The sequence below is a fragment of the Ambystoma mexicanum genome, chromosome 8 (genome assembly GCF_040938575.1).
Source record: "Ambystoma mexicanum isolate Mex_15411 chromosome 8, UKY_AmexF1_1, whole genome shotgun sequence".
Lineage (NCBI taxonomy): Eukaryota > Metazoa > Chordata > Amphibia > Caudata > Ambystomatidae > Ambystoma > Ambystoma mexicanum.
In genome coordinates, this window is record NC_090929.1 from 353599817 (window position 1) to 353626644 (window position 26828).

Below are 26828 nucleotides of genomic sequence, written 5' to 3' on the forward strand. Positions count from 1 at the left end.
AGGCAAGGAAGTGACCAAACAATACATCTCCAGAGGAATCGTGTTGTGTCCCTGAATGCTACTCTAGAGCGGGAAAGGATATCCCTGAAGGATTCAGAGCGCATTCAACCAGGGGTATGGCTACTACATTGACACTCCAGAGACAAGTCCCTGTGAACGACACTTGTCAGGCTTCAACGTTTGCTTCCATTCACACATTTGCAAAATACTATTGCCAAGATATTTTGTCAGGTCAGGATACCCGCTTTGGCAGAACTGTCCGACAACACACAAATAGTTGACAGCTGCAGAGTTCGCTCCTCCCACTTCTTACAGCCATTACTGCTATGGGAGTTTATCTTGGATGAGGAATTCGTGGGAGGAACAATCCATTAGAAGAACAAAACACCACAAGTAATGTTTGTTTTGATGGACGTTCCTCCCACGGATTCCTCATTGCCCCTGCTGCCTGCCCCGATCCAAGTGAGCATTCCTCTGTTGTCATCTCCTTGATGCCTCATATTTTTTGTGATCCCCAATGTGGCTGAGCATGGGGAAAAAACAGTAACTGAGGTCACGGGGCGCAGTGCACTCTATTTATATTGATTCTGATGTTGCATCCGGACACGACTGTACGAGGTTCCTCAATGCCTGAGCCATACAGCGCCCCCTGCTGTGAAATGTTTCTGAGATCTGCTGCCTCAGGAAGAATATAGCCCGAGATCTGCTGCTGCAGGAAGAATATATTTAAGATCTACAGTGAGGAATCCGTGCGGGGAACACCCATCAGAAAGAGCATTACCAGAGGTAAGTAATTTGTTCTTTTATATAACACTGGTGTTAGAAAAGATTTTTTATTTGCTGCTTTCCTCCCATGGACCTCTATGTGACACCCTTTCTTTTTGCTTTGTTTAGACTCCTGTCCTAACTTTTAGGAGGTCATTAAAGCATTCTGCTTTATTCCCTTGACTTTTTGCTCAATCTTATGAGGAAACCGATTAGTCCATAAGACTATCAGTATAGACACTCTTTGTGAATTTCTTGTATTGTTAAAATTGCACACATCACCTTAAAGTGAAGTGAGGTTAGGATAATTAGTATCATTATAACTTTTTCTATAATAGCTTTTTGGTTACTTTTACAAGGTACCTAGGATTGGCTTGGTGAAGCAGTTCTCATTCTACCATGTACTTTTGCATTTACCGCTAAGGGCTCTTAAAGTTGTCTAGCACCCTAATATGGCTGTGCCATGATGTTTTTGCTGTCCTTTGGCCATATTATTCTTTGGCCTTTCTTCTGCCTTCTCAGGTCAGGAAATGCCATATAAGGAATGCCCTTTTCCGGCGAAAGCTGCTGATTTCACTTGTAAAGGGGCGGTTTGTGTGTGAGACCATATGCGGGGGATAGGACTGTCTGGCCTCAGTACACATCCAGGGGCCTGACTGTTTCTTGTTGGGCAGATGTGGTGGCCCTTGGCTATCCATGATTGGATAGCCACTGGCTGTTTGAATGGTGCAGATATTACCTTTGTTGAACCTAGCAAACTTCCAGACCAGATTTTGCACTAAAGGAGGACTCCTGCAGCCATTCTTCATATCATCGTTGGAGCCAAGTCCTCTATGAAGAAGAGCAGCTAGTTGACAACCAGAGGACAACTCGTGCAGCTGACCAGCACCAACTCCATTGAAGTCCCGGTGAAGCCCTCTGCCTGATCTCAAGAAGACCCTTGCCGTTGCTTCGAACTCTGGATCAGTGGGAACAGCCAGTCTCAACCCCTGCTTGTGAATCCATACCTGCTGAGCCTTCAGAAGTGTCCCTGCATCACCCAGTGGATTTACCAGCTCTTCCTGGGCTACCTCGCTGCAGCCATTGCTGTACGGAGTGCATCCTTGGAACTAGTGATATGGTGTATATATACGACGCCTGACGTCAAGTCCAGAGCCGACGATCGAGCACTGAGCAAGACTGATCGACGGCCGAGTCGAGGTCCACTACACCCCCCTGTCAAAAAGTTTCAGAGCAGCAGAGCTGGATGAGGATATTTATCAGATGAGGAATCTGCGGGAGAAAAACAATCCATTTGAAGGTCCGCTCTCTGTGGAAGGCGCCAAGGATGGCAGATGGCCATGTCCAGCAACTCTGGGTATCATATTCTCATGTTCACTTGAGGGGTCCTGCAATGGTAGAACACCCTGCCAGAACTTCCTGACAGAGCTCCCACTAGTGGGAGGTTTAAGAATGTCTGGTTCTGTCCTGTCGAAAGGTTTCTGAGCAGCTGAGTTGGATGAGGATATCTATCAGTTGAGGAATCTGCAGGAGAAAAATCCATAGAAAGATCATTACGGTCATTACGGTAAGTAATTTTTCTGACTCTTCCATTCGGCAGGCCGAGTCCTACACCCGAACCACAACCGTCTGAATCTTCATGCCTGGCTGCTGAAAGGTTGGATTTGTCGGAGGACATTCTGGACGTGCTTCTCTCTGCTCGAAAGCCTTCCAACAAATCCATCTATGCATGCCTGTGGCATAAGTTTTAGGCTTTGTGTCGTGCCAGGAGAATTTTCTGGACCCTTTTACTTGCTCCACATCCTCTGTTCTGGACTGTCCGCTTTCTTTGGCCCAGACAAGCCTGCAGATTGGCCTTGCTGCCATTTCGTTTTTCAAGAGCACGCCATAGCGGAGCTCTTTTTTCACAATCCTGACATCATGCAATTCCTATGTGGCCTTTGCAATCAGTTTCCCGGATGCCACTGTGTTCCGGCACGGGTGTTTGAATTTAGTATTAACATTTCTCATGGGTGCTCCGTTTAAGCCCCTGCATTCTTTTCCGTTGAGATCACTCAACCTAAAGGGGACTTATCTGGTCACCATCACTTAGATGGCTTAGTGAGCTCCAGGAGTTGTCAGTTAAACTTCCCTATGTGTTTTTTTACAAGGTTATGGTGAGATTGAGAGTGAGGCCATCCTTCCTTCTGAAAGTGGTCTCAGATTTCTATCTCTCTCAAAATATCCATCTTCCTGTCTTTTTTTCCTCTGCCTCAGCCTTCCAAGGCAGAGCGGTTATGCTGGTGTTTGTGCTGACACATCTTTGATCAAACGGAGGCTGTCAAGGTGGATCATCCCCTATATCTCACAATGCTATGATCTGCTGCTAATGTACCTGAAGGTCGCAGGATACATTCCACAAGAGGGCTGGCTGCCACTTCAGCTATGCAACGTGGGGGTCTCTGTTTTGGACGTTTGCTAGACAGCTACGTTGGCTTCTTTGCACACGTTTGCTAAACATTACTAGTTCAGTCTTGTTAGGACGCTCGTTTTTGCCAGGGCTGTCCTTCAGAGTTTTCTGGTTTAAGTGGTGTCCTTGCTAGACTGCCTGCTTCAGGCCTGTGTCCCTCTATGGAAGTCTATCAAAGATGAAGAATCCCTGGGAGGAAGGAATATATTAGAAGAACAAATTAGTTATCTCTCGGTAATGTACTTTCTGATGGATGTTCCGCCCTTGGATTCCTCATTGCCATCCCCGCCTGTCCTTCTTGGCAGATAGCTGGTACACCTTGGTTCTGTGGTCCCTCAGCATCAGAGTGATAGGGAAGAAAGGTGGAAGTAAGGTTACTGGGTGCAGCGACTCTATATATGCTTGACCCAACGTCATGTCCGCTGTGGGGTGCTTAAAGGCGTCAGGGCGGATCTGACGTGGTGCTACGCTGCGGCCCCTGGTGGCGGAAAGGTTTCCGAAGGCCAGTTCCACTGGGAGATAAATATCAAAGATGAGGAATCCATGGGAGGAACATCCATCAAAAATAAAACATCCATCAAAATAACATTACCAAGAGTTTAAGTCATTTGTTCTTCTGAGTCGAGCCACCACCACTAGTAGCTTGGTGAAGATCCTGGATGCAGAGGAAAGACTAAACAGCTAGACCTTGAATTGGTAGTGGCAGTTTCTCATGGTGAATCTCAGGAAAATCCTCTGCCTGCATTAGATGCGCACATGGAAGTTGGTATCCTGGTGATCCATGGAGACCAGCCAATCCTGCAAGTCTAAGGCCTGAAGAATCTCAGCTAAGGTGACCATCTTGAACTTGTTCTTGCGTAAGTGAAGGTTCAAGAGCCGCAGATCTAAGATGGGGCGTAGACTCCTGTCCTTCTTTGGCACCAGAAAATACGTTGAATACCAGCCCTTGCCTCGTTCTGAGTGGTCTACTATATCTATGGTCCCTTTCGCTGGAAGTTGGCAAACCTCCTCCAGCAGGCGGGTGGTCTGGAAGCAGGCACTAGCTGACCAGAGGGGGATCTGGAGACAGTTAAGGAAATGGGAGACCGTATCCCCAGTGGACGACCTGTAAGGCCAATGCATCAGAAGTGGGTAGAATCCATTCCTTGCTGAACTGGGAGATCTTGCCTCTCACAAGGGAGGAGTGGTGGAAGTTTGATTCATTCAGGCTTTGCACCGGGGGCTGCTGAGGGCACAGTGGATGCTGACAAACCTCCTCTAGGGGTACACCTTTCTGGCCCCTTTATTGGGGTGGGCAGCACATGTTTGCCTGATGATGCCTGACCACTGTCTCCGTGGGTGTAAGAGGTGAAGGGACAAAATCCTCTACCCCTCACCATGGGGTCGCAGGTTGTTGCGGGTAGACCGCCAGGCCCAAGGCTTTAATAAATGCCTTAGATGCCTGGAATTTTTGGCGAGGCTTATTGGCCTTCGTGCCAAAGAGATTGTTGCCATCGAACAGCATGTCCAGAATTTTTGTCTGGACATCCAGGCGAAAAACAGACGTTCATATCCATGAGTATCTCCTAAGCAATGTCCTGGTAGCCATAGTTTGACCATGCGCTCAGCAGTGTCCTGGCCTGACTGAAGTATTTGGCGGGACGCCTCCTCGCAGTCTTTCACTGAGGCCTCAAAACCATTCCTCATGTTACCTGGCTGGATGTGTTCTGCTGCCTCTGAAATCACTGACCAGAGACCAAATGAAAATTTGGCTAGGGCACAGGAGGCATTAATACATCTCAGGCCAATGCTTGGCGAGGCAAAGACCTTCCTACCCCATGCATTGAAACTCTTGATTTCCCTAACTGGGGGCAAGGAGGGGAAAGACTTCATTTTTAGGATCACCGTGCTGGCCTGGATAGAGAAGCTATTGAAATCTTTCCATTTCAGAACAGGAGCCACCATTGCGGCAGTATTAGAACAGTCTGCTTCTGTTTATGCTGAAAAAGGGGAAACAAAAAAAAACAGGTATTTTGTTTCCAGTGCAATGGTTCTTAACACACAATCTATGGTAGTCTGGCAGAAAAAAAAATGCGATTCTGCCCACTACACTGTGGGTGCAGGGTGGAAAGGTAAATATTAGGAGGAACGCTTAAACACAGGGAAACATAAGCTGGAGGCAATGTGCTTTTGGATTGGGGAAAGGAAGAGTAGAATAGGTCATGGGCGGATCATAAAGAAGCCGCCCAGGGAAATAAGAAAGTGTTACAAATTTGAGATGAAGTAACCCAGCCTCTTGCCCATAGTAACTCTACCCTGATACTACATTTGATAGTTTCTTTGTTTATGCATTTGTTATTTTAACTTTCATCCTCTGATTGTGATGGAGTTCTAATCTAACATGCCTATGTTGAAACTTAGCTCTGGCTGTAAAATGCTATATTCAGAAATGTGGTCGTGTGCAGCATATCTGCGAATGATTGGAACAGGAAAGAATGGCTATGCATGACAGTCAATGTTTATCAAGTGCTTTGCCTCCATAATAATTCATAGTTGTCCTCCCTGTTGTGGGACGTTAACTAGCCTTACATGTTCTAGGTCCCTCACTCCTTACGTTGAACATAACATAAAAGACTATGGATGATAGTTCACTGACTTTCGTTGTGTTTTGTAGGAAGAGGGCATGGAAAGAGAGCTGGTGAATTTGCTAATAGAACTTTCTGCTGAGAAGTACCTTCCAATATTTGCTCATCATCGAATTTCCTTGGAGATGCTACAAGGAATGACACCAAATGAACTTCAGAAGGTATGAGTCCAAGAAAGAGGGACATTCCGTCAATACATTCTTTTAATTGCAAGTCTTTTTTGTAAATGAATAGAGTGATAACAGCTACAAGGGACTGTGGGGTTTATGTTACATCACCATGATATCACATTGACAATTGGTGCGTTGGGATCTGTCATAGATAAGGAATCCGTGGGAGGAAAGAATCCATTAAAAGAACAAATGACATACCTCGCTGTAATGTTCTTTTTGAATGGATGTCCTCATCGCCCTCCCTACCTGCCCCTCTTGGCAGGAAGCTAGTACACCATCAGTTCTACGGTCCCTGAGCTTCAGAGTGCTAGGTGCGGGGCGCGTACAGGCGTCCGCAGGCCATTGTAAATAGCCTTGGATACAGGTCACCTGCCAGAGAAGACAACATCCAAGACATCTTCCAGAAGGTCCCATTCCTTGTTCCTCAGTCTGTCGGAAGCCAAGTACTTAACTGCTAAGAAAAATGGGCCCAATGGGAGATCCCATACACCTAGGGCAAGCACCTAAGGGGTTAAGGTTGAGCTTGCAGTGGTTAATGTGGAAGAACCTCCCCCTACCCATCCTCCCCCCATCTAGGAGAGGATATCCACCCTCATTGGAGACGTCGGAGGGCTGTTGGCCATGTCGTGGAGCTCAGAGTACCACTTCCTCTGAGTGAAATCTGAATCGCTGTGAATTAGAACCTCTGTAACCTCCTGAGAACCTCCGGGATGATGGGAATCAGTGGGAATGCATAGAGGAGACTGAGGTCCTATTGCATTATCAGTGCACCCTCATTGAAATGCCCAGGAGCAGAACAGCTCACATTTCTTGTTGGCACTGGAGGTGAACAGATCCACATGAGGGATTCTCCAGAGGTCGAAAATCTCATGAAGGACCTCCTAGCACTGCTCCTGCTTGTGAGAGACCAAGGCCTGCCTGCTCCGGGCATCTGCCACCACTTTCTTTGTTCTGGCAAGATAGGCTGCTGAAAGACATTGGGCTTCGTTCTGAGTCTGGTGGTAACCATGCCGGTGCTACCGGTGGGTTGCCACCGGACTCGAATAATTTACTGACGCCTGACCTCCCGGTGCCCCCGGCTCATTACGTGTCCGGCGACCGGGAAGTCAGGCGCCGGTATATTAGTTAATCCCCATTCCCATAGAGTCCCATGGGACTCTATGGGGGTGGGGACACGGAAGCTCCGGCCCCATTGCTATCGGTGCCGGTTCTACTGTGAGCAGTCTGCCTACCATGGCTGCTGCACCCGGCAGGGTCAGACCTGTCGAGCACAGCGGCTGCGGCAGGCAGACCTCATAGTCCGGAAATGAGGGTGCCAGTGAGCTTATCGGCAACACTTGTTCCCGGACCGGCAAACTTATAATGAAGCCCATTGTTCTCAAAAGCCCAGAACCAAAGCTGGATCGCTAACCCACACTTCTTGTTGAGGTAATTTATTGCCACATGTGTCTTCCCTATCTGCACGCACTTCCCCATAAGGAAGGAATCTTTTCAGTGTAAGCCTGTGCTGGAGGGTTTTTCAAGCTCACTACCTATGGCAGGATTTAGAAACGCCAACCTAGGATTAACAAGGTTATTCACTAATTCAATTGGGGAAAGCCACTCTCTTAAATAGCGGTGACCAAGCAGCAAGGCTGAACTAAGGAGGAAAGGGGGGACTGTTGTGGAGTACAGTCATCACTTAGCTGAAATATTAAGTAAAAAGATCAACAGAGGTAAGTATAAAAACACCACGTATTACAATATTACACTAAGGTAAATACAAATACTTCAGTGCGTGTGTGCATAGGTACTTGATACCCATATTGCAATTATTTGCACAGCACAGCGCACTTTAATGAGATTACATGTATCCCAATTTGAACAACTATGCCAATACTATATGCACAGCACTATGCACTTTACAATGTGTCCTATGCAGTTCTTGGCCACGCCGCACCTTGCACAAATCACTTTGCACAATGCACTTTATAATTGGGTTTTATGTTGCTACCTATTTTAAAGACATCCACCAGTTCTTATATAAACTGAGTGATAAGCGCTTATGTGGTGACAACCGATTTCGGAAATCTAAGCCGCTGGTATATATATCACAATGCACTTTATAATACGCTTCTTTTGAGGGACAATTATAAAAGAGCACACAGCACTTTATATATTTCCAAATAATAATATGCAAGGCCATGATCAGAAATAATAAACTCCAATAAATAGTGTGCAATAGGCAAGCGCAACCCAAGATGGTGGCCACCAATGACTGAATCTCAAATCATGTAACATTGAAGTGTGTCTGTGGGCAACAACACTGTAAAGGGACTTGTCTTTGTAAATCCGATCTGTATGCACTGTGATCTTTCAAACCCGATGAAGCCCGCTTTGGGTGAAATGCGTTGTTTGTCTACCTGCCCTTATTTGTCCTCCATGCAATTTCATTAAAGGATACTATTTGGCAGTTCCTTAAGGACTCAGTGTGATTTTCTGGGGACAATTTGCCTGCGAGCCGCTGCACCATCCGACTGCTCCTCAGTCTTCCTATATATATATATATATTACGGTTAAGTTGCACTAATAAAAACCTATCACATTCAGTGAAAAAACGTTGTTCAAGGGACGTTATGGTTCACTTGCACTAATCAAATTCAGTGGAAAAACTTTGTTAAAGGGATATTATGATTACAAGTAAAATCGAAAAACCACAGAAATTCGCCAGTTATGGTAAGGTAAGCAACCATAACTTGCGCCACCATTCGTGCACTGCTAAGACTAACACCCAGGGCATCAAAGATTACATCACAATTTTCATTGATGACATCAGAAATCTGGGCCACTTGGTTTTGTTCACTGACATATGAAAGCCGACCGGTTTTCTTCACTGACAGTAAGATTTGTTTTTTTTAAACTTTTTTTTATTGATTTTACAACATGTATAACTCTTTCCCATCCCCTCCTCCCAATCCCCCTTCCCTGGGTGTAGCCGAGGGTCCTTGCCGTATTCACGTTATCAGGTGCAATGAGTTCAGTGCATGTCTAACAATCTGAGGCGCTGGGGACACCATTTTATCAAAAAATCATCCTTAAGGAAGGTCAGGATCTCTCCCCAGTCTTTCCCAAAGTTCTGTAGATTATTATTCACTGCGTATGTGGCCCATTCCAGGGCCACCGTTTCTCATACTTTGTGCAGCCAGTCCTGTACCGTGGGAACATTTGGGCTCTTCCATCTCTGAGCTATAATGGCCCTTGCTGCCAAAGTCAGTACCACCCTTGCTTTCTCTCGACTTCTGGGCTCCGACTCATTCCCCCTCGCTGTGAGGCCTAGTAGGATGTGTTCCGGGAGTCTGCCTCCTCCTGTCCCAAATGCTTGGGTTTGAGCTTGTTGTATTTCCCGCCAGGAAGGCTCTACCTTGGGGCATCTTCACCATATGTGTTCCGCGGTGCCCTCCCTACCACATCTCCTCCAACACTCTGCGGGCGCCTCTGGGTAAATTTTGCGAAGGCGGGCAGGTGTGTAGTGCCATCCATAGAGGATTTTATACCAGATCTCCTGTAGCTGAGATGCTCTTGCTAATTTAGGAATTGTTCCCCATAGTTTCCCCCATTCCTCCTTCCTAATCTCCTGGCCCAGTGTCTGTTCCCACCGTTGCATATATGGCCATCTAGGTCTATGGGTGGTGTCTTCTAAAATTTTATACAAATTGGAAATTGGCCCTTTAGAGCCATCATTCGTCAACAGAAATCTCTCGAATGCTGTTACCTTTCTAATGGCCGCCTCCTTAACAATTGGGTTTAGTAACCAATGTCTTTATTGAGCATATCTTAATCTCTCCCCCTGCCCCATTGTGAATTTCTGTTTACAGTCTACGAAAGAGCGGATGTCTTTTCCCTTAAACAGATCCCATATCACCCTGCATCCTCCCTCCTGCCACTGCTTGAACGCTCCTTCTGTCCCTGGCGAGAACCTGCCTTTCTGGAAGATGGGGGCGAATGGGGAGGGGAAGGTTGTGATCCCTCGCGTTCTCACCATCTTATCCCACGTATCTGCTACTAGCCTCATGATGGTACTCTCGTATGTGTGTTTTGGTCTGTGCTGCTTCGGGAGCCATAACATCTCTCTCAGGTCGTGTCGTGCCACTGCCTGGTCCATGGAAGCCCATTGTTACCCCTCACCCCCCCAAGCCACTCCCTAATCACCCGTAGTTGCGTTGCCTCATAGTATAGTTGGATGTCTGGGAGGGCCATCTCCCCTCCATCTAAGGGGACGTGAGCAGGCGCCTATTAATCCTAGCCTTCTTACCTTCCCATATAAACTCATTAGCCATTTTCCTCATTTGCTGGAAGAGGCTTCCTAGGGGTGCCTGTAGTATCGCCTGAAATAAGTATAAGATACGCAGTAATACGACCATTTTTACAGCCTCCATCCTTCCTATCCAGGATATTTTAAGATTCCTCCACTTCTGGAATTCCTTCCTTATCCCCTTCAGTAAGGGCAGGTAGTTTGCCGCGTACCATTCAGCTAGGGACGGCGTGAGTTGGACTCCTAGGTATCTGATCCCTCCTGGAGACCACACGAATGGTGTTGATGCCCTCAATGCCTCCCAGTCCCCTTTCTCTAACGTGAGGTTCAGCAGTTCCGATTTGCTGATATTAATGCGTAGGCCTGATGCCTCCCCAAACCTCTCTAGTAATGCCCTCACTGCCTGGATAGATTCCTGGGGCCTGGTGAGTGGCAACAACATATCATCGGCAGAGGCTGCTATTTTGTGTTGCTGCCCCCCAAAGGTTACCCCCTGTATCTTCTCCGTCTTCTGTACAACCTGAATGAAATGCTCTAAGTATATTGTATAAAGCAATGGGGAAAGTGGACATCCCTGCTTTGTTCCCCTGCCCAGGCGAATGGGGCGCGACATCTCCCCATAAATCACCAGACGCGTTAATGGGTCTCAATAGTTTGCTTGCACCATCTTGAGAAAGTCTCCCAACAGACCCATTTTTTCCATGACCTGGAACAGAAAGGACCGCTCCACCCGGTCAAATGCCTTCTCCGCATCTAATGCCAAAAGGACCGCTGGAATGTTCGTTTTCCTTGCCTTTTCCACGAGGTGTGCCACCCTCCTGATATTGTCCACCGTCTGTCTTCCTCGCACAAATCCCGCCATTTCCAGTTTGTTCTTTGCAGCACGCCGTCATTGCGTACTGGTAAAAGTTCCACACGCTTCCACCAATGACATGTAATCGCTCTCCATGTAACAGTATCAGTTCTGTACACAAGTCCTCTGCATACACAGCCCGCCCAGAAATGTTGTTGCGCAATCCCTGTGGCTCCATAGTCCCATTTCCATCGATGCCATCCTTTAAATCTCCAGATGTGGCTTGCGTGGGGGCATAACGTGCAACCAGCGTAGGGGAGGTTTGTTATAATGAGCGGCTCTTAAAAGAGCTGGTTTTTTTGTATTTTAGATGCTTCTAGAGGAACACCATCTTTTCATTTTTTTTTATTTTCCGTTTTCTTGTGTGGACGTTGTTACAGTAAACTCTTCACCGCATCTTGTAGACAGGCAAACAATACAGCATTACCAAGGGGCGACAAAGAAATGCCATTTGGTTGGAAAAATTCTGCATTTCCACAACTAATGAGGTCATTGCTGCAGAAAAACATCACAGCAGCGCACAAAAAAATATACATGCTTCTGTTGATGAGACACCTTCCTGCGTCTGGCTCGGAACAACATCCATGAGCAGTGGGCCACACACTTAGTGGTGTTATCGATGAGAACAGCATCTTGGCAGTGGGAAAAAGCCTCTTCACTAGCTTTAGCAACTTCTTTAATCGACGGAACAAGCCTAAACAAGAGATGTAACGCATGTGCATGCGCCATAGTTGATGACGATAACCTCGCCTCTACCGAAACTTGCCAGGTCTTTGCAAAGTGCATCCATGTCGGCAAATCTGCGCTTGTAGACACCGTTCCACAATGTAACCACTCCTTCCAACCCGAAATTGCCATCAAAGTTTCTTTCCAGGGCATACTTGTGCAGATCTAGCAGAAAGGCATCACCTATAGGCAACACAATGGGTTTCACCATGTCAGCCAGCCTCACTACGCAGAGAATAATGTACAGCAGTTTGAACGCCCCTTCCTGTGAACCACACCCACAGTACCTGATTGGATAATCCTGAAAGTCCCATGTTCATTGGGCAACCACGTAAAAAGCGCAGATTGTGGCACGTGCGGTTCCCAAAGTGCCGTGAGGGCCGCACCCCAGGAAAGCAGTAGCAGTCCTTTTTCCCTTTCCACTACCTTTTGTCCAGCATCACCTCATTGGGTACGGGTAAATGGGCAAACACGATTCCACCAATGCCATCCAAGACGTTCCAATCTACCACTGTCTGTGCTGCACAACACTTCAGAGGTACCGTTAGAAAATCACCCTGCTACTGTACTGTCACTTGCCAGCACAAATTTCAGTAATAGATTGCAAAATGTGTGCATCCACATTCATCCACTTGCGCATCCACTACCACAAATTTAAGGTACGAGAAATGTTTCTGCAGTATACGTATTACTGTGCTATAAGTGCCTCTGCGCACGGTATCTGCCACTGAGCAGCCATTACGGTCTTTAAAAGCATACTGTTTTTTTCCCATCCACTACCATGAAGTGGCACGTTAGTGATATGTGTTTTCAACGTTCTCAATGACCCATATCATACAGTGTAATATCGACACAGGAACTCCCTGCTTTGCTTCCGCAATGCTACGAAATGTTTTCCCACTAACCCACCTCCTACATAAATTGTACAAAAATGGCATCAATAGCAGCATTGAATGTATCGTACCCAGGGAAAGAAACTTTCCAAAAGATCATTTTCTGCACAGCTGTACTTCTGGGTAGGCTGCACTATTACAGCAGGCTCCATTTAAATCTGCCCCTTTCTACTCTTTGCCCTCTGCAACGCCTCCAGAAGAATCTCTCCTGCACTGAAATGTCGCCAATAGCTCCCAGTGGCTGCGAGGAGTAAAGTGAGAAGACTCTGCATTAAACAGAAGGCCATCTGGCCCCTGGGACCACAATACCTTCAAATGTAACTCCCTGTATATCTGCGTGCGCAAGCTCTTCCCTCATCCGTCTCCAACTCCCTCAGGGTCACGCGCTTCTGCAAAAAAACTGTTGTTGGTAGTTGAGCTCTTTCACCTGGGGCCTCCCTCCGCAACATTCTCCCTGCCTCCTTGACACTTATGGGGAACCATCGTCGGTTCCGGAAGCACCTCAAAGCCTGTCTCTATGCGTCTGCTGTTTCTGCTCATCTCCCCGGCTAACTGCATGACATACACTTAATCTGCACTACTTACCTGACGACTTTGTGATGTCGGACCCATGTCACCTCCCCCTGCCAGGCAAACCCCTACACTGGCTTTCTAGCAAACCCCCCACTTGAGGACTGTTTCCTGTATGCCTAAGAGTGCATCCACCACCGTGTGTGTGCACTTATCAGTACACTTGGCACAATTGGCCCGTTCTTTTACTTATTGTCATTTGTTCTACTTCCATGTACTGTACCTTCCCCTCCCACCACCCATACACTTGGGCGATCTAAGTCAAACCTGTCCTAGTACGTTCATTGTCTCTGTCTCCCCTCTGTTTGCCTTCTATTGCCTCGTTGTGCTTTGCTAGACGTGTGTGTATGCGCATTACGAATGCTGTAGCATACAATCGCACATCATGATATCATACACACAATGCATGCACAACAGTAGGATGCCTGCCACTTAACGTGTACACTGCAGAGTTGTTTTTTGTTTTCCGCACTACCCCACTTACTGCACACTTTTCACAAAATATTGGGCACACACAGCACACCTTGCATGTTACTAACTCCAAAGAAATAAATACAGTTGATGCATACACTCAGGCTGCCTGCTCCTTACATTGCTCACTTCCACCATATACATCTGCACTTCTTTGTGCAAAGAAACCTTCTGGTACACTGTTTAAGTACACACCTAACCCACCAACCTTATAAACAATGTCTTTCGCTCCACAGTTTCCTTTCCATGGCTTCAATCCAGAAAATGGCTGGATGTGGCATGTGGAAACGTAAAGTACAGCGTAAACCGCTGATTTTTCGTGGGAGGGCGGGGTGTGGGGGTGGTTTGGTGGGGTAAATGTAAAACAAGGTAAGGAGTTGGGTCTGTAGTACTGTCTCAGAAAAGAAAAGGGTTTTTTTGGGGAGTTTTTTGTCCTGTTTTTGTTATGTAGATGCTTGCTTACACATTTTTTTGTTTTTTATGTCTTTCGATGCGTTTCTGTTCCCTTCTCCTCCTCACACTAGTACGTACTGAACGTCAACGCTTCTCTTACAGTTCTACAGGATTGTATGCAATGCTGCATGCAGAGTGGCAAACAAAACTGCATTGCCAATGGCGGGCAATAAAATTCAATTTCCTTGGACCCACTGCAAATCTTGCTCCTTAATGCTGTCATAGTCGGTGCTGAACATCCCAGCACTGCACATTAAAGCACACATGCTCCTGTTTATAAAACACCTCCCGACCTCTAGCTGTGGGCAAATTACAGCCTAATGGCCAACACGTACAATGACCTACACCATGTGCTAGCGAACGCATAGCACCTCACTTTGGTTGTTCCACCAAGTGTAAAATGCTCTCCTCACCCATTATTCAAAGGTCACCATCTTCGGACAGAAACAGAGGCAAATCTACATGGCTGTAGTATGGTATGCTGGCTGTCGTCAAGGGATAGGCTCTTGGGTGCATAGCCAACGGCCTACGCCCTTGGCCATGTACCCAATACTGTACACCTTACCTACACCCAGCACAACATAATGGACTCATGAAAGAGAACATTTCCCACATAGCACAAGCCACAAACGTAACATATGATAGGTGGTGCAAAGGGCAAATCATGTCAACCACAAGTAGCGCCATATGGCTCCCTAATGTCCAAGGTGGTGGCATAATGGGTACCATATGGTACCGAACGCATATCAGCTCACTTGTGCTGTTCAACCATGTCTACAAGGTCCTGCAGAATCATTTTTTCAACGTCACCACCATCAGAGATATGCATACTTAAAAGTACATGTCTGCGTGATGGTGGCGTGCTATTGAGCAGGCCTAGCCTCTTCGGTGACTGGCCTACGGGCTACAGGCTTTTTGCCATACATCCAACAGTGTAGCCATTGTCCACACCCAGCTGAACATAAGACCTTTGCAGGTGAACAAGTGGCCAGGTACATGCAGGTCATCCCAAGCCACTTCTAAGCATCCACTACTTCAGCTCTTCACCCACAGGACACACTGGAGGGGTCGTCACTCCATCAGGTGCAGGCATATACTACACAGTTTAAGAATTGCAACCAATCCCCACAAGCATACAAGCAACATTTTATGCAATAATCACAAACCGCACATCGAAGGCAACCTACTTCACCCCATAGCACTTTTTTGCCAGTGCAAGGTGGCCATCTATTCATGGAAGGGCCTACAGGCTTAGCACACGCAACACACCGTACTGCAGTGTACATTGCAAGTTTCATGTGTTCTCCATTGTTCTCACCTTCTGCCATTGCTCTACCATCACTGACTGCTGGGCCTCACCACACACTGCACACCCTAGTGCAACCTATGTTTTACTTCTCATATCATGTTTAATGCAGGCCCCATCTGCAAATGCGCCTGCCAATTTTCACCCAGGCCACATCTATACATACATCGCTCAATTACATTGCGTTGCCTGTGCATACCAGTATGTGAGTGGCTGTTAGGCAGAATCCTGTGCAGTGCCCTTAGGGACCACTACACACAATTAAGACTACAGGTGGCAATACAAGTTTTACCTTTGGTACAAGCCTGTACTACTATATTAAAGTAGTAGCAGTAGCGGAGCGGCCAGGCTTATCTCAAGACTATATGAGCAGTAGCAGAGATTACACAAAGGGACCACAATTACTGTGACTCAAGCAAACACTGACTCAAGGGTTTAGGTAAAAAGATAAGTACATTTATTTTTAAACGATTTGTTATCAACACGACACTTCTATTAATTCAAAAACCACACGTAAAATATACTACAACTAACCAATTCACTTTGTACAGTATTATTCGAGGTAAGTGCCCTGTGTTTGAATGGACCGGTGTAACGAAACAGAACACGGTACTGTGAATACAATTGCGATCACTTTTGACAGTTCAGTCTACTAGATAAACGCGTATCCGCGGTAAGAAATGCTATCGGGGCAAAAACACACTTAGCACCCGAGATACCCAGAGCGAGTTGGGGGCAAAAATCACAGGCAATATGATAGGCAAACAGGATCGAAGAACACATATAGACAGGAATTCAAGAGTCATGGGGCCGGAGCCAAAGTCAAATGACACCATGTGCCCGTTGTCGAGGATCACACAGTTGGACAGTTCAAGATTCAACATTGCCAAGAGTACTTTGATATTGTCAATGTTCGGAAGCAAAAGTTTGTAACGCTCACCTGGTTCCCACGGGGGCGCTGGTCTAGTCTGGATTGCTGTGGCCTCTTCTAGCGTGATGCGCAGGACCCGAAACACCGATTGGACAGGACCTCCAAATCGTGCTTGCCTGGCCCGTAGGAATATCCTTCTGCAGATCAGAAAGGGGATTAACAGTCTGCAGAATAGTGTGCTAGCTCCCCCCTTTCCCCCTTCCCCCTTCGTTCCTCTCTAACTTCCTCCAAACCCCGGTTTAAGCTCACCTTATGGTTTGGAAGGAAGAACTCTCGATTCTGCTTCTGGTGCAGGGGCGCGTGTTCGTCCAGTTACTTCACTGGTTTTCAGAATGGCGCTGGCAAAATCCACTTGACTTTCCTGAGCGATGCGCCGTAAGTATGAAAGTTCAAAGTTCAAGTGAGGCCCCCTTTATGTTGTCTTTCTAACCTGTGATCTGTCCTTTATTTCAGGTGCAGAATGAAGGCGATGCGTCGAGGGGTTAAACTGCCGAGGTGAGTAGTGATGAGGGCGATCCCTCTAAATGTCCTTATCATTCCCCAGAAATGTCTCTTGTACTTTCCCCATAGGGGCCGGGGTACGGTACCTGCCAACGGGGCGGCGCCGACCCGAAATGTGGAAGAAAAGCCGGTATGTATTATGGCTGTTAATCAGGCTTTCCTTCTGTGTTCCTTCTGCTCACCTTTTGTTTCTTCCTCTCTCCCCTAGGTGCAGAGATGTGGCGTCCGATGCTGACAGCCGCGATGGAGCCGGGAGATGTCTCGAGGACAGGTGAGTGAAGCGTGGCGCTGCAGCGAGCAACGCGATGCTTTTAAATGGAAGTCTTTCTTCAGGGATGCTTTCTCTTCTCTTCCTTCCTTGCAGGTCTTCCAGGTTCGAGGCGGGCGTGGCTGGAGTCCAGGAGCAGGAGCAGACACGGTGAGTGTTAAGCTGCAGGAAGCAGAACAACGCGAAGCATGAGCTGCTGTCTGGGCGTGGCTTAAATAGCCTCCAAGGAAGTCCCAGGTATGTATCCTTCCTCAACTAGGTATGTATCCTTCCCTGGCCACGCCCGAGTGAAAAAATAGTCCCTTTCAGGTCTCAGGGAGGCCTGAAGCGTGCAGCATGGTCTGCATCAGGTAAGTGCACAAAACACCTCCCTTTATGAGCCTGGCGCCTATGGCGCCAGGACTGATGTCCAACATGAGCCTGGCCCCAAAGGCGCCAAGACTCAGTCCAAAGAGCCCCTATAAGGGGCCGCTGGGCTTTTACCCGAGGGCATGATGCCTGCTTCCGGGGGTGCTGGGCCTGGCCTGGTGCTCCGGGGGTAGGCATCATGACCTCACTCCCCCCCCAAGGCCCCTCCCAAGGTCGTTCCTTCTGGAGGTTTCGGTTTGTTTGGGAAATTCCGATGGAACCTTTTTACCAGCCGAGGTGCATGTACGTGATCACTGGGTTCCCAAGACCTTTCCTGAGGCCCGTACCCTTTCCAATCAATTAGATAGAAAAGTTTTGATTTTGAGATCTTAGAATCCAAAATGTTCTTCACCTCGAATTCAGGCTCCCCATCTATCTGAATCGGTTCTGGTGGCTTTGTTAATCTGGTTCCTGGGTGCACTGGTTTCAAAAGTGACACATGAAAAACGGGGTGAATCCGCATGTTAGCTGGTAGATCGAGCTTGACTGCCACTGGGTTGATTATAGCTTTGATCGAGTAAGGGCCTAAATACCTTGGATTAAAAGTTCGAGGCCCCTTGAGTGATAGGTGTTTGGTAGCCAACCATACTTGATCCCCTATTTGGTATGGAGGCACCTCTCTTCGATGCAGATCCGCATTCTTTTTGTATTTCCCTTTCGCATGTTGCAAATGTGCAGTTGCATCCTTGAAGGCTTGAGTAATCGTAGAATGCAAATGGTCCACTGCGGGCATTTCAAGGCTCAGAGGTGAGTCCAAGTCTGAAGTATGAGGGTGATGTCCATATAGGGTATAAAAGGGGCTCTGACCAGTTCCAGAGTGTATCGAGTTATTGTATGCATATTCTGCCACCCATAAAATGTCCTTCCAATTACCCTCCGATTGGTGCAACATACATTGTAGATATTGTTCAAGGGTCTGGTTCGTTCTCTCCGTCTGACCATCGGTCTGTGGGTGGTGGCTGGTCGAGAGTCTTACGTCGATTTGTGCCAGTTGGCAACACTTTTTTTCCAAAAATGAGAAATAAACTGGCTTCCCCGATCGGAGACTAGTATGGACGGGACTCCATGCAAACGGATGATATTATCGAGGAATTCTTTGGCAAGAACAAAGGCTGAAGATAATCCTTTCAACGGAATAAAGTGGGCCATTTTGGAAAATAAATCCACCACGACCAGAATAGTATTGTAACCATTACAAGAGGGCAGGTCCGTGATAAAATCTAGTGACAGGGTGTGCCAAGGTGCTGGTGGAATGTCTAAGGGCTGAAGAAGACCGGTGGGTCTTGTCTTTTGACCTTTGTTTTGGGCACAAACTCCACAGGACATCACGAAAGATTTAATATCCTTTCGCCAGGAAGGCCACCAGAATTGTCGTTTAACCTTTTCCTCTGTTTTGGCAATGCCAGGATGTCCTTCCATCAGGGTATCATGATGACGGGAAATAACCAGTTCTTGCAATTCCTTTTCTGGCAAAAATAAGCGTCCTTGGAAGTAAGGTAAGCCATCCTTGACTGAAAAGTTAGACCCCCTTTTGATCCAATCCTGCAAGGCTGAAGAGTCCAGGAATTGTTTCACTCGTGCTTGAATGTTTTCAAGGGTTTGTAAAGTGGTTATCCCAAAAATTCTTTGTTCGGGAATTATCGGCACAGGTTCTGAGTTTGTGTCTATTTCTTCCATTCCAATTCGGGATAGAGCGTCCGCCTTACCATTCTTATAGCCGGGGCGGTAGGTGATTACAAAATCGAACTCAGCAAAGAACAAAGCCCATCGGAGCTGTCGAGACGATTGAGCCTTAGCAGTTTTTAAATATTGTAAATTTCGGTGATCAGTGATCACGGTGATGGTATGCCGGGCGCCGAGGAGATAATGCCGCCAAGCCTTGAAGGCGGACTTAATGGCTAATAGTTCCTTATCGGTGATCGCATAATTTATCTCCGGCGGCGAGAACTTTCTGGACCAAAATGCTACGGGGTGCAGTTGGTTGGTTTCAGGGTCTCTCAGACAGGACAGCTCCCATGGCTAAGCTGGACGCGTCGGTTTCGACTATATATGGGAGATCGGGGCGCGGGTGCTTCGAAATAGGTGCGGACGTGAACTTAGCTTTCAACTCCTGAAAGGCCTGTTCGGCTTCCTCGGTCCATTCAAAACGTTTATTTTTTCGCAAGAGTGCAGTGATGGGTTGCACCACACGTGAAAACTCCGGGATAAACCTGCGATAAAAGTTGGCAAAACCAAGCATGCTTTGGACACCTTTCACCGAACTAGGTGATAGCCATTTGAGGATGGCATCCACTTTCCGTGAATCCATTCGGACCCCTTTAGGTGTCAGGATGAATCCGAGAAACTCAACCTCGGTGGTATGGAAAACACATTTTTCCAGCTTGGCAAACAGTTTGTGCTGGCGCAGTTTCTCTAGGACGGCCCTGACATGCTTTCTGTGATCAGATTCCGAAGAGGAGTACACAAGAATGTCATCGATATACACGACAACACAGACATCGATGAGTTCCCGAAGGACATCGTTCATGAAAAATTGGAAGGCTGCAGGCGCGTTGCACAACCCGAAAGGCATCACCTGGTATTCGAATAGTCCATATTTTGTACGGAAGGCCGTTTTCCATTCGTCGCCTTCTTTTACTCGTACCAGATGATAAGCCCCCCGGAGATCTAACTTGGTGTATACGCAAGCGTCCTTCACCTGGTCAAGGAGTTCAGGGATCAGAGGCAGAGGGTAACGATTTTTAACTGTTATCTGGTTCAATGCGCAGTAATCGATACAAGTTCTAAGGTCGCCTTCTTTTTTAGGCACGAAGAACAAAGTTGAGGATGCCGGGGACTTTGACGGGCGAATGAAACCATTGGTGAGGTATTGATCTAAATATTGTCTCAAATGCAGATTCTCTGGTTCAGTAAGGGCGTAAATCCTGCTACAAGGCGGTTGTGCACTGGGCACCAGATCGATTTGGCAATCGTACGATCTGTGGGGAGGTAACGTGTTGGCCTGTTCCTTTTGGAAGACGTCCTGAAAGTCTTGGTACTCTGGAGGTAGTTGCACGGGGACAGAAGTTACTGATGCTAGATTAATCTTTGGATTTTCTGGGTAGCAGGTTTGTGCACAATCCGGGAAGGTTATTCTCTTCGCTCGCCAATCAATTCGAGGATTATGTGTCTCTAACCAAGGGATTCCGAGAATAAGCTGAAACTGTGGAGCCTTGATTACATCAAACACAACTGCCTCCCGATGGCCATCCGGACCTACAAGTGTCACCTCAGCTGTGGAATGTGTTACCGGTCCAGAGGCAATTTCGGTTCCATCTACTGTGGTGATGACATCTTTGTCGGTTTTAGGACGCAGAGGGAGGTTTATCGTAGAGACCAATTCTCGATCCACATAGTTTCCTATAGCCCCGCTATCGATGTATGCCTTTATAGCATGCAACCGTTTAGGCTGTTCCGGATCTACGAGGACCATTGGCACAATGAAATGCGAGGTCTGAGAGTTTTCACGCTCGGCAAGCGGACCCCTACGCTTGCCGGGCGTGGTCGTTTCCCGATACAGAGTTTCCATGGATTTTATCAGCGGCTCCTACCACCTTCTTGGGCGGCTTAACCGGGCAATCTCGTAGAAAGTGTCCAGAGGACCCACAATAAAGGCATAATTGCATCTGTCGTCTTCTTTCCCGTTCTTTTTGAGTTAGGGGTCCTTTAACACCTCCGATTTGCATAGGCTCCGAGGCATCAGCCCCCTTGGGGTTAGCGTGGGTCTTGGCCAACACCCGGGTTTCAAACTTGGACCGATCTGCATTTCTGTTTTGCAGCCTGTGATCCAATTGGACCACTAAGTCTATATATTCAGTGCATTCTTGGGGCGGATTTACAACTTGTGCCAGGACATCTTTAAGTTCTCCGCGTAGACCTCGATAGAATAACGTGATTCTTTTATCCTCTGTCCAACCAGTTTCCACAATTATTCTATTGAAGGTTGCAATGTAGGATAGAAGGTCTTGATTGCCCTGTCGCAGAGATAGAAGTTCGTCATCCAGAGCCTGTCCCTGGGAGTGTTGAGCAAATAACCTTTCCATGCTTGTTTGAAATCCTTGAAAATCACGAAGAATCGGGTCATCTTGAGTTACCAGTGGGACTGACCAATCGGCAGCACAGCCGCTGAGATATGACAACACAAAGGCTACCTTGGTCTGATCATTAGGGAAGGCTCCAGGTCTGCATAGGAAGTGCAAACGACACTGATTCATGAATACGGCGAATCGTTTGGGGTCCCCAGCAAAGCGTTCAGGTGGGGCCAGCGGCATGTTTCCAGGTAGATTAATCTGCACCGGGTTACTGGAAACCACAGGAGCGGGGTTCCCCCCGGAACCGGGTAAAGGAGTTTGTCCAGCCTGACCTTGTAAAAGCTGTCTAGCCAGGTCATCAGCTCTATCCTTTATTACAATCACTTCCCTCCTGAGGGCACTAGTCTCTTGATGAGCGGCGTGTACTTCGGCCCATAATTCCCCCAGTAATTGGGCCAACTGGTCAGTTTCGGAAGTTTCCATAGCGCCTGGGTGGGAATTTGTAGGAAGGCTTCGCGTTCTGTAACGCTCACCTGGTTCCCACGGGGGCGCTGGTCTAGTCTGGATTGCTGTGGCCTCTTCTAGCGTGATGCGCAGGACCCGAAACACTGATTGGACAGGACCTCCAAATCGTGCTTGCCTGGCCCGTAGGAATATCCTTCTGCAGATGAGAAAGGGGATTAACAGTCTGCAGAATAGTGTGCTAGCTCCCCCCTTTCCCCTTTCCCCCTTCGTTCCTCTCTAACTTCCTTCAAACCCCGGTTTAAGCTCACCTTATGGTTTGGAAGGATGAACTCTCCATCCTGCTTCTGGTGCAGGGGCGCGTGTTCGTCCAGTTACTTCACTGGTTTTCAGAATGGCGCTGGCAAAATCCACTTGACTTTCCTGAGCGATGCGCCGTAAGTATGAAAGTTCAAAGTTCAAGTGAGGCCCCCTTTATGTTGTCTTTCTAACCTGTGATCTGTCCTTTATTTCAGGTACAGAATGAAGGCGATGCGTCGAGGGGTTAAACTGCCGAGGTGAGTAGTGATGAGGGCGATCCCTCTAAATGTCCTCATCATTCCCCAGAAATGTCTCTTGTACTTTCCCCATAGGGGCCGGGGTACGGTACCTGCCAACGGGGCGGCGCCGACCCGAAATGTGGAAGAAAAGCCGGTAAGTATTATGGCTGTTAATCAGGCTTTCCTTCTGTGTTCCTTCTGCTCACCTTTTGTTTCTTCCTCTCTCCCCTAGGTGCAGAGATGTGGCGTCCGATGCTGACAGCCGCGATGGAGCCGGGAGATGTCTCGAGGACAGGTGAGTGAAGCGTGGCGCTGCAGCGAGCAACGCAATGCTTTTAAATGGAAGCCTTTCTTCAGGGATGCTGGCGAGAAGATTCCGGATGCAGGTAAGAAGTTTGAAATAGTCCTTGGTTTTCACTTTTCTCTTCTCTTCCTTCCTTGCAGGTCTTCCAGGTTCGAGGCGGGCGTGGCTGGAGTCCAGGAGCAGGAGCAGACACGGTGAGTGTTAAGCTGCAGGAAGCAGAACAACGCGAAGCATGAGCTGCTGTCTGGGCGTGGCTTAAATAGCCTCCAAAGAAGTCCCAGGTATGTATCCTTCCCCAACTAGGTATGTATCCTTCCCTGGCCACGCCCGAGTGAAAAAATAGTCCCTATGAAAAAATAGTCCCTTTCAGGTCTCAGGGAGGCCTGAAGCGTGCAGCATGGTCTGCATCAGGTAAGTGCACAAAACACCTCCCTTTATGAGCCTGGCGCCTATGGCGCCAGGACTGATGTCCAACATGAGCCTGGCCCCAAAGGCGCCAAGACTGAGTCCAAAGAGCCCCTATAAGGGGCCGCTGGGCTTTTACCCGAGGGCATGATGCCTGCTTCCGGGGGTGCTGGGCCTGGCCTGGGGCTCCGGGGGTAGGCATCATGACAAGTTAAAGAAGGAGGGAAATTTAAGAACAAGCCTTAAGATAGAGAAATAGGGATTTCACCCAAAATTCCTCAAACAGGACACAGTACCTTTCTCAAAGAACGAAGCTGGTGCCACGGCAGTTGTTCCTGTTGGTTTCCCGCAGACCCACGCTTTCCTGCAGCTTCACCACGAAGGAGGACGATGAGGGGGTCCGCACCACTCAGGGATGAGGCCGGCAGCAGCGACAATGAATAAAAGGTGCGCTCCTTAAAAACAGGAGAGGGTCTTAAGGTGGCTATCCGGACCACTACAGCAGTGTGCAGCGATTTCGACCACGAAGGCGACCTCTGGCTGAAGAAGATGAGCTGGTTATCCCCACCAGGCTCAAGGGAAGAAGACTCCGGACTGGATTGCCTCTTAGTCATTGAAGAGTAGATAGCTCAGGACTGCAGCATGGCTTCACCGGTATGGGGTAGTTGCAGCAGTCGACCTCTCCTCCACTTCTCGTCGGTTCCTTGTAGCTCCAGTGGTGACTCTCTGACTTCCAGCCCAAGAAAACCTGCCTTTTATGCGAAAAACCCCCATTCACACAGCCTGGCTGTCAATCTCCCAGCAGGGGGGGTTGTCCAGCCCGGACAACCACCCTGGCCAATCATGACAAAGTGCGACTTGGGTTTCCTAAGATACCCTGTGCAGGGGGTGACTACACCCCTCCTTCACATTCAGCCCACCTAGACACCCAGGCGCGTTGAGGAGGGCTTCTAGGTAGAAACGCGCCTAAAGACAGTGAACAAAAAAGGCAGACCTAGTTTGCCGCGCAAAGTAAAACACAAGGAGTTTAACAAAAAGAAATGGCGAATAAACCACACCGGAGCCAAACGAAAAAGGATTTGGTCAAGCGGGTTTAAGTTTGAGGCTAACACAATAGCCTACAATATTACCACGGTAATATAAGATAACCACGGTAGAAATTTAGGGTAGATACCACTGCCACCAGCCATGTCTAAATGTTAAAAGAGCAAAACAATGCTCTAGGAGGTACAGATAAAAAGAGTTAAGAGTTTAACCCTTCCAGCACTCCATGTAAGATGGTGTGTACTGGATCTGTGGTTATATTTGACTAAGTAAAGTTAATGGTAACTTTAGCCTTTTCTAAAACACATAGGAAAATACAGGTAAGAGTGGGGGAAAAGCTCACAATCTTACCAAGTGGAAAGAAATAACTCCAGAGATCCAGCAAAGCTGCTGAGGGACTCACTAGGTTAGGGAAATTAGCCATAAAATGAGAATTCTCCCTAACAATGCCTGTGTACATTGTGCATATTGCAACTTTCTGATGCTGATGACTTCCTTTCATGGCGCAATGTGGTAAAACACTTCCTCAAGCAAGGGTCTGATAAGGCCCTTCCCATAGCAAACGCAGATGGTGACATGTGGCTCCCTATTATGCAACAGGGGCAATGATGTACACCACATGGTAATGTACGCATAGCAGCTCACTTCTGCTGTTCCACCAAGTGCACAATGTCCTCCACAACCATTGTGTGCTACACACCAACTACAAATGCATGCACAGTAACAACTGCATTGCTTCATTATATTGTGGAGGCTGTGATGAAGGCCCTTCGGCCATGCACCCAACAGTGTAGGCCTACGCCACACTACCAACAACATAACAGAGCCATGCAGGCGACCAGGTATACATGTGCCAGAAATCACAAAGGCAACATACGCACCAGCACCTCCACCCAACCGCCACACCATAAAGCAGGGACACATGCTCCACTTACCGTAATGCAGAAACATACCACTCTGTTTGGCACCGCTACCCACTTCCAATCAGAAAGCATTGTAAGCATGCCAACCAAACAAGACAATCTTCGCAACATTCAGCCTGCTCCCACCACTCTAGTATGTGCATAGAACCAATGGTGCAAACTGCACAGCAACACTTACTAATTTACGCAATGGACACTACGCAAGCACATACAAGAAACATTTGCACCAGGACCTTTTCCATATGTACACTATTCCGTTAATACACCCAGTGGAGGAGACACTGCCCAACTGGTCACTGCACCATCTCCACCCATACACCAACAACTGTTGGTTGTTCTACCATTCACTACACATGCAACCAACGTTGTGTGTACTGCAGCCAAATTGCACACAATGAGCATCAATGTTCATACTTCAACCAGTAGACATATCTTTTCAACCAGTGGACATCATTTTCTGTGCTAGGGCTGCAGCCATGCATGCAATTGGCTACGAACCTGCCTCACACAGCACACCACAGTACACGCTATGTTTACATTCTCATGTGTCGTGGAATGCACTCCCATTCTGCAAATGTGCCTGCCACCACTCTTGAAAGAAAGACATCAGCGTTTTAGCTCGCATGCCATATCTAAGGCTGCCTACAATGACCACACAAGATAGTTGCCTGTTGAGATGTCCGCGCATTGGCGGAGCATGCACGGATAGCGCTGTCAGACCAACGTTGTTTTGTATAATGATATATATTACGTGAAGCTCTTCTCAATCCCTCACCCTTTCCATCCCTTCTTCCCACCACCAGATGCCGTACACTATATGTTTTTAAGAACCTTTTTGCCACCACATTGTCCTCCGACACAACATACCGCCCGCATGGAACACTTTTCACATATCCTGTCACCGCACTATGCAGAGCAATCAAAGTTTTCACTGCGCTGCGAACAGGGAAATAGGACGACAGAGCGGAGCCAGATATGACTAATTTTAGTACGCACACTGCTACGTACAAAAGGCCCAAGCATGTACAGTAGCGCAGACCCTTGCCACACACACCGCAACACTGTCCTCCGATACACCATGGCAGCGTTTCCCAAAACCTTTTACGCACAGCACGCTTCTCTCCAGCCAACCACTGTCCGTGTCCACTATTCACTGACAGCACGGCGTACCGCAGCCCAATGAGACTTCGGTCCGCAGAGGGAACAGGGAAATGGGTCTGCGGAGCGGACCCAGATATCACAAACTTTTTGGGACGTACATTTCAGTATTTTTCAAAAGAATTACTTTTCGGATATCCACCAAACTTACTAAAGCACGCTTTCTGACCAAGCCCCCGCTCCTGCTGTGAAATTGGTGAAAATCCGTCCAGCCGTTCGGGCTGTAGCCGTGCGCAAAGTT

General features: G+C 47.7%; 1 protein-coding gene across 3 annotated transcripts in view; it reads left to right on the forward strand.

Annotated features, from left to right (window-relative positions):
• LRSAM1 (leucine rich repeat and sterile alpha motif containing 1) overlaps positions 1–26828 on the forward strand; it is a 3131994-nt gene that overhangs the window by 2936070 nt on the left and 169096 nt on the right. For all 3 annotated transcript variants that reach the window (XM_069609805.1, XM_069609807.1, XM_069609806.1), the window contains one exon: positions 5868–5999. In XM_069609805.1, coding sequence (XP_069465906.1) covers positions 5868–5999 — 132 coding nt within the window. The remainder of the gene's footprint in view (positions 1–5867; positions 6000–26828) is intronic.